Genomic DNA, 19844 nt, shown 5'->3' with positions numbered 1-19844 from the left:
TTTTTTTTAAATCTCAAAGGTTCTTTCTAGAAATAGAATAGTTTTAATAGGGTTTCCACAGTCAGATTTCAAGAATATAAAGCTAAAATAATCAAGTATGAAACTGATATAAAGATATACATAGAGCTTAATGCAATAGAATAGAGTTCAATAATAGACCCATACATATAAAGTCACGGATTTTTTTAAAAGCCACCAATGTAATTAACACTGGAATGAATAATCTTTTCAACTAATGATGCTGAAGAAGTAGTTATCTATATGGGGAAAAATTGACCTCAATTCCCCTCTTATATCATATACCAAAACCAAATTAACTGTCATCTAATCAATTTCAACTCATAACAGCCCTAAATAGGGCATCCAGGCTATAAGTCTTCACAGGAGCAGAAAGTCTCCCTCAACTTTCTCCCTCAGAGCAGTGAGGGGTTTGAACCACCTTGTGTCTGTCGTTATGTATCTACCGCCCAGTCTATTCAAACTAGTAGCTACCCTACATACAATATAACAAAACACTGCCCAGTCCTGCGCCATCCTCACAATTGTTCTTAAATGTTGCAGCCACTGTGTCAATGTATCTCATTAGGGCCTTCCTCTCTCTTTGTCCCTCCACTTTAACAAGCATGATGTCCTTCACATGTCCAAAGTACATGAGACACAGTCTCACCATCCTTTCTGGCTGTACTTCTTCCAAGAAGTTTATTTGTTCTTTTGATAGGTCATGATTCTTTCTTTTTAATTGTTTTTCTCTGTCAGTTTTTTTAATTGTACATAAGCAGCCTTAGAAGCTACTCCCTCTCTCTTTATTTAAATATTTTTATTGGGGGCTCTTACATCTCATTACAATCCATACATTCATCCAGTGGGTCAAGCACATTTGCACATATGCCGCCATCATCATTTTCAAAGCATTCTCTTCCCACTTGAGCCCCTGATATCAGCTCCCCATTTCCTCCCACTCCCTCCCCGACCCGCTCTCCCTCACATACCCTTGATAAGTTACAGATTATTATTTTCATATCTTACATCATCCTCTGTCGCCCCTCACCCACTTTTCCATTGTTCGTCCGCCTGGGAGGGGGCTATAGGTTGATCCTTGTGATTTGTGTTTCTCCCCCCACCCTCCCCTAATCCTCCTGGTATCTCTACTCTCATTGTTGACCCAGAGGGGTTTATCTATCCTGGATTCCCTGTGTTGTAGGCTCTTATCTGTAGCAGTGTGCATGTTCTGGTCTAATCCGATTTGAAAGGTAGAATTGAGGTCATGACCTTCCTGACAGGATTGCTGAGCCAAAGAGGGTGCATAAGCAAATGTGGTGAAGAAATCTGAGGGTGCCGGGCTATCAAAAGATATAGCATCTGGGGTCTTAAAGGCTTGAAGATAAACAAGCAGCCATCTAGCTCAGAAGCAACAAAGCCCACATGGAAGAAGCACACTGGTCTGTGTGATCATGAGGTATCGATGGGATCAGGTGTCAGGCATCTAAGACCCAGAACAAAATCATACCCAATGTGAATGGGGGGTTCAGGGGTTGGGGGAGGACAGGGAATGGAGTGGAGACCCAAGGCTCATCTGTAGACAATTGGGCATCCCCTCACAGAGGGGCCACAGGGAAGAGATGAACCAGTCAGGGTGTATTATAGCACCGATGAAGCACACAACAGTCCTCTAGTTCTTTGGTCAAGATACTTTCAATATTCTTTGTCAACCCCATACTTCAAACACATCAATTGTATTCAGACTTCCTTGTTTAATGTCCAGCTTTAATAGGTCTATGAGGTGAGTGAAAATACCAGGTTTTGGGTTGGCACCCCATAGTTCTCATAGTAATCTCCTTGCTTTACAATACTTTAAAGGGTTTTTGTGCAGCAGATTTACCCAATGCAATGTATTTTTTGATCTCCTGACTCCTGCTTCTAGAAGCATTGACTGTGGATCTAAGCAGACAAACTCCTTGACAGCTTTAACCTTTTTTTCATTTACCAGGATGTTACTTATTGGTCCAGTTGTGAGGATTTAGGTCTTTTTTACACTGAATCATAATTCATACTGAAGGCTACAATCCTTCATCTTCATCAGCAAGTGCTTCAAGTCTTCCTCACTTTCAGAAAGCAAGGTTATATTGTCTGCATATCAAAGGTTGTCAATAAACCTTCCTCCAATCCTTATGCCACATTCTTCATACAATCTAGCTTCTCTGATAATTTTCCCAGCATACAAATTGAGTAAGTATGGATAGAGGACAGAATTCTGATGCACACCTTTCCAGATTTTAATCCATGCAGTATTCTGCATGAGCATAATCAAGTGTTTTGGAATTTCCATTCTTTTCACGGTTATCCATAGTTTGTTATGATCCACACAGTCAAATGCTTTGCCATAGCAAATAAAATGCAAGAAAACATCTTTCTGGTATTCTCTGCTTGAGCCAAGATCCATCTGACATGAGGGATGATATCCATTTTTCCATGTCCTCTTCTGAATCTGGCCTCGACCTCTGGCAGCTCCCTGTTAATGTACTGCTGCAAACGTTGTTGGATGATCTCCAGCAAAATTTTACTTCCATATGAAAGCAATGATATTGTTCTATCTTTGAGCATTCTGTTGGGTTACCTTTTTTTGGAATGGGTACATATATGGATCTCTTCCAGTCAGTCGGTCAAGCAACTCTCTTCCAAATTTCTTGGCATAGACCAGTGAGCACTCCCAGTGCTTCATTAGCTTGCTGAAACATTGGAATTGATATCTCATCAATTTCTGGAGTCTTGTTTTTGCGTAATGCTTTCAGTGCAGCTTGGACTTCTTCCTTCAGGTTCTTGCTCATATGCTATCTCTTAAAATGGTTGGATGTCAACTAAATCTTTTTGTTATAGCAACTCTGTGTATTTGGTGCTTCCTGCATAAGTAAATATTTTGCCCAAAGAATCTCTCTCTATTGCAACTTGAGGCTTAAGCTTTTCTTTCATTCTTTCAGTTTAAGATATGCCATGTTCTTCTTTTAGGGTTTTCTAACTTCAAATCTGTGTATATTTCATTATAATTTTTGACTTTGTCTTCTCAAGTTGCCCTGTAATTTTTTTGTTTAGCTCTTTCACGTCATCATTTCTCTCATTTGCTTTGGCCACTCTAAGATTAAGAACAAATTTCAGTTTCTTTGAACATCCCTTTTGTACCTTTTAAACATTTCTTACCTTTTTAATGACCTTTTGCTTTGTCCACGAATGATGTTTTGGTGTCATCCAACATGTCATCAGGTCTTCTGTCATCAGTGTTCAATGTAGCAAATCTGTTTTGATTTTCTTCAGCTGCCACCTGAGCTTACATATGAATAACTGACCATTTGTTTTACAGTCAGCCTCTGGCCTGGTTTTAGCTACTGTTGCTGAGTTTCTTCATCGTCTCTTTCCACAGATGTCGTCCCTTTGATTTCTGTGTAGTCTATTTGGTGAAGTTCAGGTATATAATTGCCTTTTGTGTTGTTCTAAAATGTTATTTGTTTGGAATAAGTCATTCATCTTGAAAAAGGCTATCATATGGTCTCCAGTTTTCTTTCTAACAGCAAGACCATATTTTCCAATTAGTGTTCCTTCCTCTTTGTTTCTAACTTTTGCATTCCAATCACCAAAAATAATTAATACATCTTGATACAGGTTTGATCAATTTCAGACTGAAGATTTTGGCAGAATTCTTTAATTTCTTCATATGTATACATTTGAATAGTAGTTTTATTGACTGGATTTCCTTGAATTCAGAGAGACATTATCATACTATAGATAGCACTGTACTCCAAGATAGATCTTGAATGTTCTTTCTGATTTTGAATGCAATGTCTATGTCATTCCCTGTATAGTAAACCATATGATTTTCTGATTCAAAATGGCCAATACCAGTCCATTTTAGTTCACTAGAATCTTCATCTTTATGTGTTCCATTTCATTTCACTTTTTTTAATAACCTTACTGACATTTTTTACAGTCAATTTTTTTACTAACCTTACATTTAATTAAGAATTAATTCAAAATGGGCTATACAGTTAAACATAAAATCTAAAACCAATAAATTTAAAGGAAAAAAGAAAATCTTCATAGCCTGGAATGGAAATACAAATATTCTGTAATCAAAACCAACTCATTATGATGGGCTTCACCAACACTAAGCGTCTCCTCTCCAAAATCAGCATTAAAAAAAAAAGCAAGTTAAAAACTGAGAAAAAAGGGTATTTAACATAGATATTTGACAAAGAGCCTGTATGCAGGACATAGAAAGATGTTATAGTCAATAAAAAGGTAATTCATTTTTTAAAATATAAGCAGAAGAGTTGAAGACTTCATGAAAAATATACAAATAACTAATAAGCATATGAAACAAGAATCAACATCCTAAGTCTCCAGAATATGCAAAATAAAATCACAATAATAAAGCACTGCAAACCGACTAAAATTAATAAGACAAGGCTAAGTGTTGCCAAGGATGTAGCAGCAATTAAAAGATTTATGTATTGCTGATGGGAATGCAAAATAGTGCAGCCACTTTAGAAAACAGTTTGAACCTACCATGTTTCAACAATGGATGAGTAAGTGAATCATGAATGAATCTCAAATGCCTTATGCTAGCAAAGAAACAAGATTCAAAAGACCACAAAATCATACTAGTCTATGTAATCCAAGAGTTGTAAATAATAAAATGCAAGATCAGAGGAGGGAATCATATTCAAGCTTAAATTATGAGCATCCATTTCACAGAAGCCTGTGGATGACGATGAAACCCAGAATCCATTTGCAGAGTTCCCACATAGATTAAGCCTCCAGTGAATTCCCTCTGTCCATCTGCCAAGGATGTAATAGCTTTCCTACTGGAAAGTGACAAACGTAGAAGTAATTACTGTATATACTCGAGTATAAGTCAACCCGACATCAGCCGAGGCACCTAATTTTACCACAAAAACTGTATTAAAAATGTGCTGGAAAACTCGGCATATACACGAGTATATATGGTAGGTTAAAATTTAACACTGTCATTTGTTTTACCTTGTGACTCATTTTAAATGTGTTCTAGTTTTTATTATTTTCTGCTTTTTTTTAGATTAAGGGTTTTCTGCGGGGGCTTTTTTGGTTTGTTGTTCTTCTGAGTTTATGAAATCTAGGATCGGTGAATCTATAGAGATAGTAACTAGATAGTTCCTTAGGATATAGCAAGGGAGGTTGGATGGATGGAGAGCTAATAATAATAAGTACAAAAATGAAAAAAATGTTCCAAAATTCATTGTGGTGATGATTCCTTAACTTTCTTTAATATATTTAAACTATTGATTAATATGTGTGTGAATTATTTATCAGTAAAACTGTCAAAAAATTTAAGGCTACAAAATATTTGGTTCTATTTACATCCTATTTTAGAAAACACAAAACTATGAGGACAGAAAACCAACCAGTGGCTTATAAAGGCAAGGTGGAAGTTGAGTGAAAAAGGATATGAGGGAAATTTCTGGTGATAATGAATTGCCATTGTGATGACACAAGTGTTTGCATTTATAAAACCCACAGAAATATATATTTAAAAGGGTGATTTTATTGTAAAAAAATTAACCCTCAATTTTAAAAAGTGACCACAGCTATACACTCAAACAGAAATGAGTCCTATAAACATATTAGCCAAAAGAAGTAAAGCACTAACAGTATGAATTCACTTATTACAATTTTTTTAAATGGTAAAACTAAAGTATATGTACTGAGGTGACAAAAATCTGAAACAAAGAATAAATTCCATAAAATTTGGGATAGTTGTGAACTCTGAGGGAGTGGAGAGAAGGTACACACTGAAAAGAAACATAAGGGGGATTCTAGTATACAAACACTGTCCTATTTCTTTTTCTGGTGGTTGCATGAGTATTTACTCTGATAAGTTGTTGAGCTGTCATTTATATTGTATCCTTTCGTGTATGTGTGATAAGTGGGGTGGGGAACCACAAAATAAAGACGTTCATAACAATGGGTTGACTGCCAAATGGAGGGAGGGGGCACAGAGAGAAAAGTTAAAGCAACTAGCTATAAGGGTCGGCAAACGTTTGTGACAGAAGAGCCAATTATGTGCCTCACAACAATTTAAAATTTCTTCAAGACCATAAAAATATAGTTGCAAACAACTGAAATCATCATCTGAATAATACCCTTTATATGAAACTATGGTAGTTTTATTTCCAATTTTACTTCAGAGCCACATATATGTACCAGAAGAACTGTGTAAGGCTCAAGAGCCACAGTTTGCCGACTCTGGGGCAAAACTATTGATGGGTGTTAACATAGATGAAACAGAAGACAGTAAGTAGTCCACAAAAGGAAGAAGAGCAATCAAGGAGCAGGTGAAGCTACTGGGGGATTTGATTATTAGTTTAAACCATTAAATACAAAGTTGATGATCTGAAATATATATCCCTACCTAATGTGTAATAAAAATTATTATTAAAAAATTGTTTTTGAATAATCTGATTCATGGGAAATTATAGAAGAATATTAAAAAACAGCAAGTAAGTTACAAATGGCTACTCTCAAACACAGCATTTCTGATTGTTGTGCCCCCCACCCTTATTTGAGACATTTTACCTAAAATACCATCCAAAAAAGGGTGTATGATTCAAAATATTAAAAAGAAAATAGGACATAAAGATTCATTAAGGACAGCTCTGTCAAATGTTAAAATTCAATCCAAAGAAGTAAAATTTGATGAGCATCATTAAGCATTTAAAGTGGGAAGGAGAAGGGCAGTTTTTATTCTCCCAAAGCTTACCTCTCTCAAATATTCTACTCTTGCCCAATGTTTATATCATAAAAATTCTAATAAGTAGCAATAAAATTCAGGTACCAAGAAACACAAGAAACCAGTATCTTTGGGGTACCTATTATGATGTAGGCACTGTCCTAGCTCTTAGGATAGAGCTAAGATCTAAGATATCTTAGATCTAAAGATATTATCATTATCTTAGGTTATGTAAGCAGAAAGCTATTCAATTCTACAAGATCCCAAATGACTATGTTTTCAGCAACAAACCAAAAGACTGGCAGCTTGAACCCACACAGTGGTCCCACAGTAGAAAAACCAAGCAATCTGCCGCCATAAAAATTATGCTCAAGAAAACCTTATGAGACAGTTCTACTTTATCACACGATCACTAAGATTAAAATTGACTCAATGATTTCTAATAACAAAATAAACTATGATTTAGAGATGGCCTGATTATTAAGCTCTGAGCCTAGAAATGCCAAAGTCTGATTTTTTGCTAAAGTTCATGACAAATAACCACTATGCCATTTTTGCACAAGTCACAGAAATAATGATAAGGTTGTATAAAGGGCATCTATCTCCTGCAGCATTAACAAAGACACAAAAAATCATTTACTTCACTTATTAAGAAGGGGTATAAGGAAGCAATGAGATAAGCTAAATAGATTATGTTATCATGTCAATGTAATGGGACAAGTTTAGTGATATGACAGCTATAGCCCATTAGAAATGAAAATTGAGGCTTCCCGATCCTGATGAATTTCAAGTACTCTAAAACCAAAACAACATAAAAGACACATGGCTCATTGTATCCCTGATACTCTCTTACACATAATGAGAAAGGGTTATGGTTTTAGATACATTTGAAACCGCAAAGCACTATTCTATCTACAAGCTGTCTTTGAAATACACAAGATACTTATGTGATAGCAGACAGTTTACGATCAACCACTCAAAAGATAAAAAATCCGCCAAAGTACTGGACAAATATAGTTCATATAAGGGACCCAACAGGCTTCTTCGCTACCAGAGACAATTCCCCACAGGAAATTTCTAATGCAAGAGTATATATACTCAAACTCACTCACTCACCCAAGCCATTCTGATTTGAGATTGAAAAATGAAAGTTGGAAACTATTATCATGAACCTCAAATCAAAATAACTTATGTAGTAATCAATAAATATCATAAAAATATTTTTTTTTACATATTATATAGCTACCTGTACAACCTTCACATACCCCTCTGTGGCACTAAGGGGTTTATGATCAGATGTTAACTCAGGCTGGCAGTTCAATGCATACAGCAGCATCAAAGAAGATACAATTAGTGAACTGCTTCTTTAAAGATTACAGCCAAGAAAACCCTATGGAGCAGTTCTCCTTTGTAACACATGGAGTCTCCATAAGTCAGAGGCCAGCACAACAGCAGCCAGCAAGAAAGACAACCTTTACAATACATCTCTGTATCAGTGATCCCCAAACATCAGTCCCTGGATTAGTGCTAGATGGGCAGCATAATGTCCATCAAGGGAACTTGTTAAGAATACTGTTTCCTGGGTCCTTTATGAATCCAGATCCAATTTGTCTGGAGTAAGTCCTAGGAATTTGTATTTTTGAATACCGAAGCTGATTTAGGATTGGAAGAAGACATATTAAGAACTGGGATATGCAAATGACACAACCTTGCTTGCTAACAGTGAAAAGAACTTGAAGCACTCACTGATGTAGCACTCATCCACACTAAAACCTTCAGCAGGGATTACACCACAACATACAGAAAACCAAGCTCCTCACAAGTAAACCAGTAAGTGCTTGCTTCGGCAGCACATATACAAGTAAACCAATAGAAAATATCATAATAAATGGAGAAAAGATTCAAGTTGTCAGGAATTTCATTTTACTTGGCTCCACAATTAATGTCCATGGTAGGAAGCAGCAGTCAAGAAATCAAATGCTATATTCCCTTGGACACATCTGCTATGCAAGACGTCTGTAGAGTGTTAAAGAACAAAGCTGTCACTTTCAGGAGCAAGTTGTGCCTTATCCAAGTTGTGGTATTTTCAATCACCTCATAAGCAGGCAAAAGCTAAACAATGAGTAAGTTAGATCAAAGAAGAATACATACATCTGAATATCGATGTTGGTGATGAACACTGAAGATTTGCCAAACACATCTCTTATGGAAGAGGAACAGCCAGAACACTCTTTAGAAGCAAGGATGGCAAGGTGGTATCTTACATATTTTGGACATATTATCAAGAGAGACAAGTCCCTGAAAAAGGGCTTCATGCTTGGTAAAACAGAAAACCAAAAAGAACAATTCACTGCTATCAAGTCAATTGCAACTGATAGCAACCCTAGAGGATAGAGTAGAACTGTCCCTGTGTGTTTCTGAGACTGTAAAGCTGAAAGAAGTAGAAAGCGTTAGCTTTCTCCCATGCAGTGGTTGGTGGTTTTGCATTGCTGACATTGTGGTTAGCAGCTCAAGGAGTTATCAAGCCACCAGGGTTCCCTTTGGTAAAATAGGAGTCAGTGAAAAACAGAGAAAGATACTGAGTGAGTGTAAGGATGGCAAAGGACTGGGCCTTGTTTCATTCTATTGTACACATGGATGCGATGAGTCAGAACCAACTCAATAGCATCTAACAAGCTGATTTAGACAATTCCAATCTTGAATTGTGAAAGGCCTTCTGAGGCAAAGATTATAAAACAGGCTTTAGAAGATTATTACATATTGAAAACAATCAATGGGTGATATGTCAACTATCAAAACAACCCAAATAAACTCTGAAGGGAAACTATTGGATGAGAAATGGAAAACAATACTTTTGAAACAACAGGGGACAGTTGGTTACTCTGTGGTATAAATGTTTTGGAGTCAAATTCCTAGAGGAAATGGAAAATACACAAAAGCAAATAGTAGCAAGTCTTATGAGTCATCTCTAAATAGGGAACTTTTTTTTATCCTATCATCAGATTTTTTAACAACCTGAAAACACAAAACTCCTCACAACTTTTATCAACCCTATAGAACAGAGTAGAAAGTTTCCTTAGGTTTTCTGGAGAGCTGTTGATCTTCATAAGTAAAGAAAGTTGCATCTTGCAAAATCTACAAACATAGGCAAACAGAAGCTGGATCTATAAATAAAATCTGTAAGAAGAGGTTCCATTGACAAATTCCCTGCTAGTCTCACACATTTGGAACTACTATATCGACTTGATGGCACATAAAAATAATAACAACAGATTGCCTGAAGAGAGAAATAAATTCCTAGTAACCAACAAAAAATTCATAGATAGAACAATGTACCGAAACTTAAAATCTACAACAAAAATTAGACCAGCTAACATTTTGCCAAATCTGTCAGGATAAAAACTGAGTGATTCTAGTACTTATTACCCTAGATTCCACTTTTTTAAGCAATACCCACAGAAGTTAGACAACTACATTTTGTAACATTAAATATGTCTAAGATTTTACATGCACAAGATAAAGGCTAGTTTCCTCCTGGGGAAAAAAAAACCACAAATGGGTCAACTGTGTAAAATATATGTTGGTAGGAAATTATTACTAAGGCTAGTGTGTTAGCCCGGGTATACCAGAGAAGCAAATTCATAAACACACATATGTGTATAAGAAAGAGGTTTATATACAAGAGCAGTTGAATATTGAGGAAACATCCCAGTATAGTCCAGATCAAGTCTATAAGTCCAATATTAGCCCATATGTCCGATACCAATCTATAAAGTCCTCTTCTGACTCACAAAACACATGCAATGATGCCGAATGCAGGAAGATCACAGGCCAGTTGGTGGGAAGTCCTGTGGATTCAGTGGCATTGTAAGCATCTCAGCGCTGGCAGGGGTCTCTACGTGGCATCTCCTGCTTCAGAGGTCTGATTGTATCAGTGGAGGTGGCTTCTCCAGCTCTCAGGGTGTAGCACCATATGTCGTGTCAGTACAGCATCTCTCGGGGAGTGAGCAGAGAAGAGAATGTGTCTCTTGCCTCCAAGGGAGAAAATGCCAGAGTTCCCAGAATTCTCAGAAAGCCATGCTCATACAGAGGCCTCACTGGCTATGATCCCATTGGCCCACTAGAGTCCACCCCTTCACTCTTAATCCTCTCATGTCCCAAATTTATACCAGATTATGTAATTACCACATCTAGTAAAATTATTACTAAGCCTAACTCTTTGAGAATGGCAAGTTGTTTATATATCTGCATACTTATCAAAAATAGATCTATATGTAATCTCATAAGGCAGCTTCTGAACCAAATACCAAACCCACTACCATGGAGTCGATTCTGATTCATAGCAACCCTATAGGAAAGAGTCAGACAGTTCCTTTGGGTTTCCAAGGAGACAAATCTTTAAGGGAACAGAAAGCCCCACCTTCCTCTCAAGCACAACTCTTTTAATAATAGCAACCAATACACTGTTTTTGGTGAATTTTAAACCGAGATTTGAAAAGAATACATAAGGAAAACAATTCTAGCCTGTAATTTCCTTCATTAGTATCATTATGTTATCTATGGTATCTGGATCTCTCATTAATAAAGTCATGTGCCTTATAATTTCCATTTGGGCAATGTCTGATCACATATACTTCTGTGGTCCCAATCACCATAAAACAAACAAACAAACTCACTACCATGAAGGCAATTCTGACTCATGGCTACTCTTTAGCACAGGGTAGAACTGCAACTCTTTACATGGGTAGAAAGCCTCATCTTTCTTCCTCGGAGCAGCTAGTGGCTTGAATCAGCCAATCAGAGTTAGCAGTCCAACACACAATTACTATACTGTGGGGGGAGGTCAGATGCGCAGACATCCCTCCCCTGAAGGCAATCAGTTGCCAGACTGCTGTCTCATCCCACCACAGGGGTGGGCCTTCTCCCGGCCTCTGGGGACAATGGACGGGCTCCTGTAGGAGGAGTTTTCACCCTACTGATAATGGTTCCTATGGAGACCCAGAGACCAACCCCTAGACCAACCACTCATTGCTGTGTAACCTATAATGCTGCTCCTCCCTGTGATGTATGTCTCTACCTGTAATTAGTGGGCTGGCTTGCCCCCAAAAGGTATATAGGTGAGTCAGCAATATAGATCGCTCTCTCTGACTCTGAGTTCCTTGCTGCTCACTCCCTGGTCAATCCCCTCTCCCTTGTTCCCTTACCCTCCCCTTCCCTTCCCCCTCTCTCCACGTGGACCTCCAAGCTGGGCTGAGGTGAACAATGCTGTCATGTAATATGTCCAACTGCATTATTGTAACATCTCTCATGCTCTCGATGACTTTATATCTCTCATGCTCTCGATGACTCTAATATAATACTTATATACCTCAACCGTATAATTGTACTTACTGAATCCTAGTAGTAGCAATAGTAGTACTAGCGGTGGGGGCTGGTCCCCCACCTCCCTCTGTGCCATATTTTAATTAAATACTATACTATACTACCAGGGCTCTCTTATATTAAAAATTTGAAATCATAGAACAGTTCCTTAATAATAAATTGGTGCTACTTTGCAAAGCACATCAGAACAGTATTACTATATTATTATGTTAAAGATGTTTCATTGTCTTTGGAAGTGTTTCTATAATGTTTTCTATGCATAGGAAGGAACATCAGATATTACATAAAGAGACAAACTTTGACTGATTTTAGATACAAATCCTACCAAACTATTCCAACTTATGCACAAATTCAACTTAAAGATAGACCTAGAAACAGAACTTGCTTGTTTCTAAACAGGACAACCTGTTTATAATATAGTGTGTGGTAGTTACATAATCTCATATCAACTTGAGGGTATTAAGAGTAAAGCGGTGAAGTCTAACCTGTCAATCACTCAGGTCACAACCTGATTAATGCCTCCTTGTGGGCATGGCCCTCTCATGAAGATCTGGGAACTTCCTCTTTTTCTGGCTTCATCTTCCTATTGACAAGACACGTGGAGACTTGCTGAGCTCTGTGAGAGCCTCTCTTTCTCTGATTCACCTTCCTGTTGACAAGCCACTTCAAGCCAGGCTGATGGCAGCCGGAGCCCTGGAGATGCGTCCACCGCCATTGGATTTACAAGACTTTGCACCCACCAACCTGTGATCTTCTGCATTCTTCATCATTGCATGTGACTGTGTGAATCTAAAGAGGGATTTATGAACTAACATCAGAGTTATGGGCTAAGAAACTTGACCTGGACTGGGCTGGGAAGTTTTCTTTTTTTCCCCCCTTTTTCTGAGCTTTTTTCTGAGCTAGAAAATAGACTATTTATTTATTTTCCTATTTCATTATTTATTTTTAAAAATCATTTTATTGGGAGCTCGTACAACTCTAATCACAATCCATACATACATCCATGTGTCAAGCACATTTGTACATTTGTTGCCATCATCATCATTCTGAAAACATTTTCTTTCTACTTGAGCCCCTGGTATCAGCTCCTCGGGATGTTTTCTTAATAAGCAATTACTCTTTGATATAAAGCTCTTTCTTATACATATATGAGTGTCTCTGAATTTGTTTCTCTAGTCAACCCAGCCTCAACACATGGTGTTCACACAATGTCCAAATCACCTGGTCCTAGTTCACAAAATACATAGCAATATGTAACTGTATATATTTTTCTTAATAAACTTCTGATTGTTATTCATCTTTGCATATAAATCGCACCTACAGTAGAACTCCAGACCTTGGCGCTAATCCATTCTAGAAGGAGCGTCCAGATATGATGCAGTCGAGTCTTGAATCAATTTTTCCCTTAAGAAATAACTGAAAACGGATGATTCCATTCTTGACCACCAAGTTTTCACTCTAACCTTGTCTTTTTATACAAAACATTATACAGAAATTTCAAAGTAAATAAGTTCAGAGTTAAATAATATAATTTAAATAAGAAATACAATATTAAACAGTTTTTAACAACTACAGTATAGCCCATACGTTGAGACTGATGAGCATCTGGATCTGTGGACATGGATGTGGAGAGGAGATATGGAAAGAGAGAGTCATTGTTTAGAAGGGGAATCCCCGTCCATAAAATCAACTGGTAGCTGCATTTCAGGAGTTTTCCCCCTTCTTTACCTTTTTTCACTAGGACCTGGTTGGCTTTCTCTTAAAAAAAAAAAATCTGTCTAATGTGGTCTGCTGTTGGCATTTCCTAACTGTTTTCTAAAAGAGTTTACTAAATTATCATCAATAATTATTGATAACACGGTTAGCCAGTTCCTTATCATGATGATTCTTTTCAAAAAACTCTTTCTAAGGACCCATGTTTTTTATCTAAAAATAGTAGACAAAGCCACAAAAACTAAGAAAATTATAGCAAAATCTTGGAACACAGTCGCAAAAGGTTTAAACAACAAATACTAACAATGCCAATGCTGAGTGACTTAAATACAAGCTGCTTTGGTTTTTTAAAAAAATCATGTGTATGGGTTAGATTCCGATGTTATGTTCAAACTCTGATGCAAAATTTTCTCAATATTTTTCAGCGAAATCCAATTACGCCAAGTACTGATGTGGTCGAGTACTGGGGTTCTACTGTACATACAAAAATAATATTTCTAATGCCCATGTAACAATTCCTGGAACGTGTTGGAAACTGAATTCTCAGAAATTAATTGTGTATAAGTACTTAAGAAAATTCTGGTAACTAGTAACATCCTTAATAAAATTTACTATCAACAGTAGAGGGTGCCCTAATTCAACAGTGGTTGGTATCTAGCTTTGATGTTTAATTTTCTCCTCAATTAAAATAATCAAGACAATCTTCATTACCATAATCTTCACTTTCTGACAAAAACAAGATCTCTCTGTTTTTCAGTGGCAAAATTCTATTCTTAAGCGCATATAACAAAATTTAGTAGAATCTATTGCCATTAATAAGGCGCCCAGCCTGCAGAGACCAAAGGAAGTGACAGACAGGGGCCTAATCAGATTGCTGGAGGCAAGATAAATTCTGGGTATGGTAGCATTGTATTAAAGTATGAAATATGTATTTGGCATATATATTCTTTTGGAACTCATTTCCCCCTCTTATGTTTCTCTGCCTTGCATTTGCCAGATCTCCATGGGTCTAAATTATACCTTAAATGCCCAGTTGCCAACTGCCCTATTCCATGCCCCAATACTTCACAGCTTCTATCACAATGGATGACAGCACACATACACAGGTTCATGAGTACTAATGGATTGGAATATTCACAGACTTGCACTTTCATAAAGATCTTCTAAACCATTACATATACTTCCAGTGACAGAAAAGCAGGGCTGTGAAATAGCCAGTTATGGAGAAAGCTCTGGGTCTTTTATCAAAGTCTTTAATAACATAGTATTTGAAAACTCCAATATAGTTGTAATCATAATCATAGCTTCCCACAGATAATTACAAGTTCTGCTTATATATCTGAAAAGTACAGGGTTTACATAAAATGAAGATTGGTCATAAATATGTAATTTTACTCATAAACACCAGCTTTTGTCTCTTAATATTAGGTTTCATCAAATTTTATAAATTGTGAAACTATTGTATTCAAATAATAATTTAAGATAAATACCTGTTTACAGTGGTTTCTGAATCTACCTGCAAGCTAATTGTTTCTGTTGTAATTTCAACTTTCCGCACACTTCCAAAGAAATCCGTTATCAGGACATTTCTAGGATCCCTCTGGAAAAGATCAGTGCGATGTCCAGGCGTAGATACACACAGACTTTTGGGGCATACCTGAAACTGGAAAAAATATATCTATATAACTAATAAATACACAACTAGAGATGTTAAACTAATGACACAACATAGTAGACAAGAGTGTACTTTTAAAGCATTCCCAAACTTGAAGAAGCTAGTTGTTTTAAAGGTTAATGTTTTACTGCTTCTGCATTGCTTGACAATATAAAAAAATATTTAAATATATATAAAATAAAAAAAGCCATGCAATGCATATAGTAGAGCAGTGATAAAACAGAAAATGGCCATAGAGAGCAAAAAGATTTATTTTTTTGAATCACATGCTACAAAATTTATATTGAATTCTGAAAGCCACTGTGAAATTACATTCAACATCTATGGCACCTGAATTGCCTTTTTTCCTACATCTATATCCATCTCAATGGGGTAGTCAACCAAAGTGATTTCCACTGGAGTATATGTAATCATGAGCCATTATTCAAACTTTTCATCCATAGAACATATAAAATATTACACAGCAGCTCAATATGTTAAACAACAACCAAAGAAAGTGCAAGTGGGTTGCTCTGGATAAATGGAATGTGCAGCACCATTTCCCTACTAGGTTCTTGCTCTTTTGCTGTGAGCCTATATAAACTATTATAAAAATCACCCATCTTCCTTTTTCACCCATCATGTAAATAGAGTCAAAGTACTTGCATTGATACTCCAGTAGCCAAAGAACACATTCAGAAAACCATGACTTTACAAGTCATACAAGTCTCAAATAATTGTGTTAATCTTATTCCAGATACTCTACATCAGTAAACCTCCAAGGACAGACATACTTACTCATCCACACTGCAAAACACAAAAGTCGGCCACATATAGTTTATACTGTTACCTTTCACAGAGAATACAAAAACCCATTAACACATGATGCTGCCCTCAAGGCTTGAAGTCTAATTAGAGGGAAACAAACTTAACAAGATTGAAAAGTGTTCCACTTTAGGGGGGAAAAATTTTTATTTTAGTTACCAAATGGAAAATTTAAGAGGGAGTGGAATATAAGCTAATTTATCAAAGAAAAGTAGTGTTTACAGGTGAGAAATAAAAAACATTCCTAAATTGTCATGGATTTCATCTTGCTTGGATCCACAATCAATGCTCATGGAACCAGAAATCAAAAGATCTAATGATGCATTGCACTGGGCAAATCTACTGCACAAGACCTCTTTAGAAAGTTGAAATGCAAGGACATTACTTTGATGACTAAGGTGAGAATTGGTGGTGAGTTTGAATTGTGGTGCTGGTGAATATTGAAGATATCACAGGCTGCCAAAAGGACAAACAAATCTATCTTAGAAGCGGTATGGCCAGTGCTTCTTAGAGGCAAGAATTGTGAGACTTCATCTTAGAAGGTTGGACATATCAAAAGAGACCAATCTCTGGAGAAAGACTTGAGAAAATAGAGGGACAGGAAAGAGGAAGACCTCACGGAGATGGACTGACAGTGGCTGCAACAATGGGCTCAACCATAGGCACAATTGTGAGGATGGCCCAGGAGTAAGCAGTGCTTCATTCTGTTGTGCATAGGGTTGCCATGGGTCAGAACTGACTTAATTGCACCTAACAACAACAACAATAAACGAGCAGCTAAAAAACATATGGCCCACAAACAACCTAGTTTGATCATTGCACAGGATATGTCACAGAACAATGAGAACCCTTCCAGAGGGTACAGGGCCCACCTATGGAGACATGACTATGTGACAGAGAATCACCAACTGGAGAAGGGCTACAATTTATAAAACACAGTGTTCCAAGTACATGCTAAGAAATGTTTAAGTATGTATTCTCACTTAAGCCTACCAGTATTTCTGAGTGATGTCAGAATCATTATCTTTATTTCAGGCTAAATCTCAGAAATTAAGAAATTTGCCAAACTTCACAATGCCAATAAGGGACCAATCTAGCTAACTTCAAAATCCTTGCCTTTCTGTACAGGAAAGCTGTACAAGGAAACACAAAGACCAAGATATAAATTAGGAAGTAAATAAAGGGGAGAAATGGAGAGAGTGAGATGGGGAGGAAGCTCAGGAAAGTACAATGCTGCAGAGAAGAAACAAAGTAGATGGACCAATCCAAAACACTCATTGCCGTCTTTTCGATTCTAACTCAGTCTCCCCATAGGGTGGACCAGAACTGCCCTTATGGAGTTCTAAGACTGTAAATCAACGGTTATCAACCTGTGGATCGCGACCCCTTGGGGGTCAAATAGCCCTTTCACAGGGGTCGCTCGATTCATAACAGTAGCAAAATGACAGTTATGAAGCAGCAACAAAAATAATTTTATGGTTGGGGGGTCACCACAACATGAGGAACTGTGTTAAAGGGTCATGGCATCAGGAAGGTTGAGAAGCACTGCTGTAAATGGACTGTCAGAGAAAGCTTCATTTTTTTCTCCCATCAAGTAGCTGGTGGGGTGCAAAGGTTTCAGACACAAAGTGAAAAATAAAATAAGCAGAAATAAGAATGATGTGTGAGAAACACTGAAGGCCTCTCAGAGAGTTTCAAAATTACGAACAGGTGGGCAGTATTACCGTATTGGAGGTACAAACTAAGGGTCTTGTTAGCAATTGAGTGTTTAATCACTGGAGTCACCCAGGAACACCTGCATTGGGCAGTTACATGATCAAAAGTTGCTTTCACAATGGCAAATTGGCAATAGTAAATTTTAGTTTAATCGGTATAGGGATAGCTACAGAAAAATTATTTGAATTATACTATTTTAAAATGTTCATAATAAAACACTGGTGAAGAAAAAAGTGTTTCAGAAACAATTTATGAAAATAATTTGCAAGATTAATTAGAGGAGCCAGAGACTACATTCAGAGCTATTAATTTCTGGAGACCAGCCAATCATTGGGCTGCTAACTGGAAGGAAGGTCAGCAGTTTGAACTCATCAGCTGCTCTGTTGGAGAAAGATGAGGCTGTCTGCTCCGTAAAGATTGACCGTCTCAGAACTGCTAGGAGTAGTTCTACTCTGCCCTACGATGGCAGTGGTTACAGAGCCGATTAAACATACCAAATAAATAAATAAATGATTCCTTCCCATTATTCTCCCATATCTTCACACTTTTACAATCATAAAGTTCCTAATTCTTTGGGTTCCATGTTAATTTAAGAACATTACTACTGAAATTTTGTCATGTTTCAGATAATCCCTTCACAAGTGAAAATTCAATCTAAGGTCTTTAAAAGCCTAGAAAGATAGGGACTACGTGATAGCCATGCAAACATTGTTTGAATTCTACTCTCTAAATGAAGTCAACTCAGTTAAGTTTATTTTACTTATATAATAAAATATATAAATATATAAACAACGTCCCTACCTGGTATTTTTACTGACAATATTTAGCTATGGCTCAAGCCAAACTCTCTTGACAAAAATTTAGGAAATGTCCACACGTTTCTTCCATCATATGTCACATAAAGAAATGAAGAGAGATTCCTCAGTGAAGACTGGATTTTTTTTTCTATCCCCTACAGAGAAGGATCATTGAAAAAGCTGAAAATACATGAAACACTCTAGGCATGCCTCTAATGTGTGGTCTAAGAGTTCATTTCCTATGGAGAAGTCTGAGGGAAACTCTTATTTATCTATTCAATTTGTCTGTAAAATTGAAACTGCCCTAAAGATAGATTAGTATTTTAAATAAATTACAAATAAGTCAAAAAATGAGAATAAATTTTATATTAAAGTTACTTGAATTTAGATCATTGTTAAGGAATGAACTGTTCCACCTGGAAAAGTTTTATTGCAGACCAATCCCCCACAACCTGTGATTGTGACCTTGTTTGGAAATAAGAGTTTTAGAAGGTATTATAAATTAATATGAGGTCACATTGAAACAACGTGGATCCTAAAATATACTGAAGACCCAAACCCAAAAAACATTGATGTACAATAACTAGGTGACTAGTATCCTTACAAAAGAGAAGAAAATATAAGGAGACAGATAAAAGAAGATACAATGTGATGCTGCAGCTTCAAACCAGTGAAATGTGCAGGCTCCCAATAGCACGGAGAGAGGCCTGGAATAGTCTATCCCACCCAGTGAATCAACATGCTTGCTACCATGATACAAACTTGCAGTGCCTACAACTGTGAGACAAGAATTCTGTCTCTGTAAGCTCCCTAACTTGAAATATTTAGTTATAGCAGTCCTAAAAGACTCTAATACAGTGACTATAATTTTGTAATAGTTAAAATAGCATCATCATAAGTTTTAACATTTAAATTCATATTAAGATATGAGTTATAAAAATAGATTTCTTTCACTATAAGGTAAGTGGTCCTACATTGGGCCTCCACTCAAGTACTCCCTCAA

General features: G+C 36.9%; 1 protein-coding gene across 1 annotated transcript in view; it reads right to left on the bottom strand.

The window, feature by feature from the left end:
• PIGK (phosphatidylinositol glycan anchor biosynthesis class K) overlaps positions 1-19844 on the bottom strand; it is a 169924-nt gene that overhangs the window by 100444 nt on the left and 49636 nt on the right. Inside the window, exon 9 of the mRNA XM_004699318.2 lies at positions 15340-15512. Within this exon, the coding sequence (XP_004699375.1) occupies positions 15340-15512 (173 nt within the window). The remainder of the gene's footprint in view (positions 1-15339; positions 15513-19844) is intronic.

The sequence above is a fragment of the Echinops telfairi genome, unplaced genomic scaffold (genome assembly GCF_000313985.2).
Source record: "Echinops telfairi isolate 266 unplaced genomic scaffold, ASM31398v2 ScPeMD7_443;HRSCAF=831, whole genome shotgun sequence".
NCBI classification, from domain to species: Eukaryota; Metazoa; Chordata; class Mammalia; order Afrosoricida; family Tenrecidae; genus Echinops; species Echinops telfairi.
The sequence above is the reverse complement of the archived record's forward strand: the minus strand, read 5'-3'. Positions and strand labels throughout refer to the sequence as shown.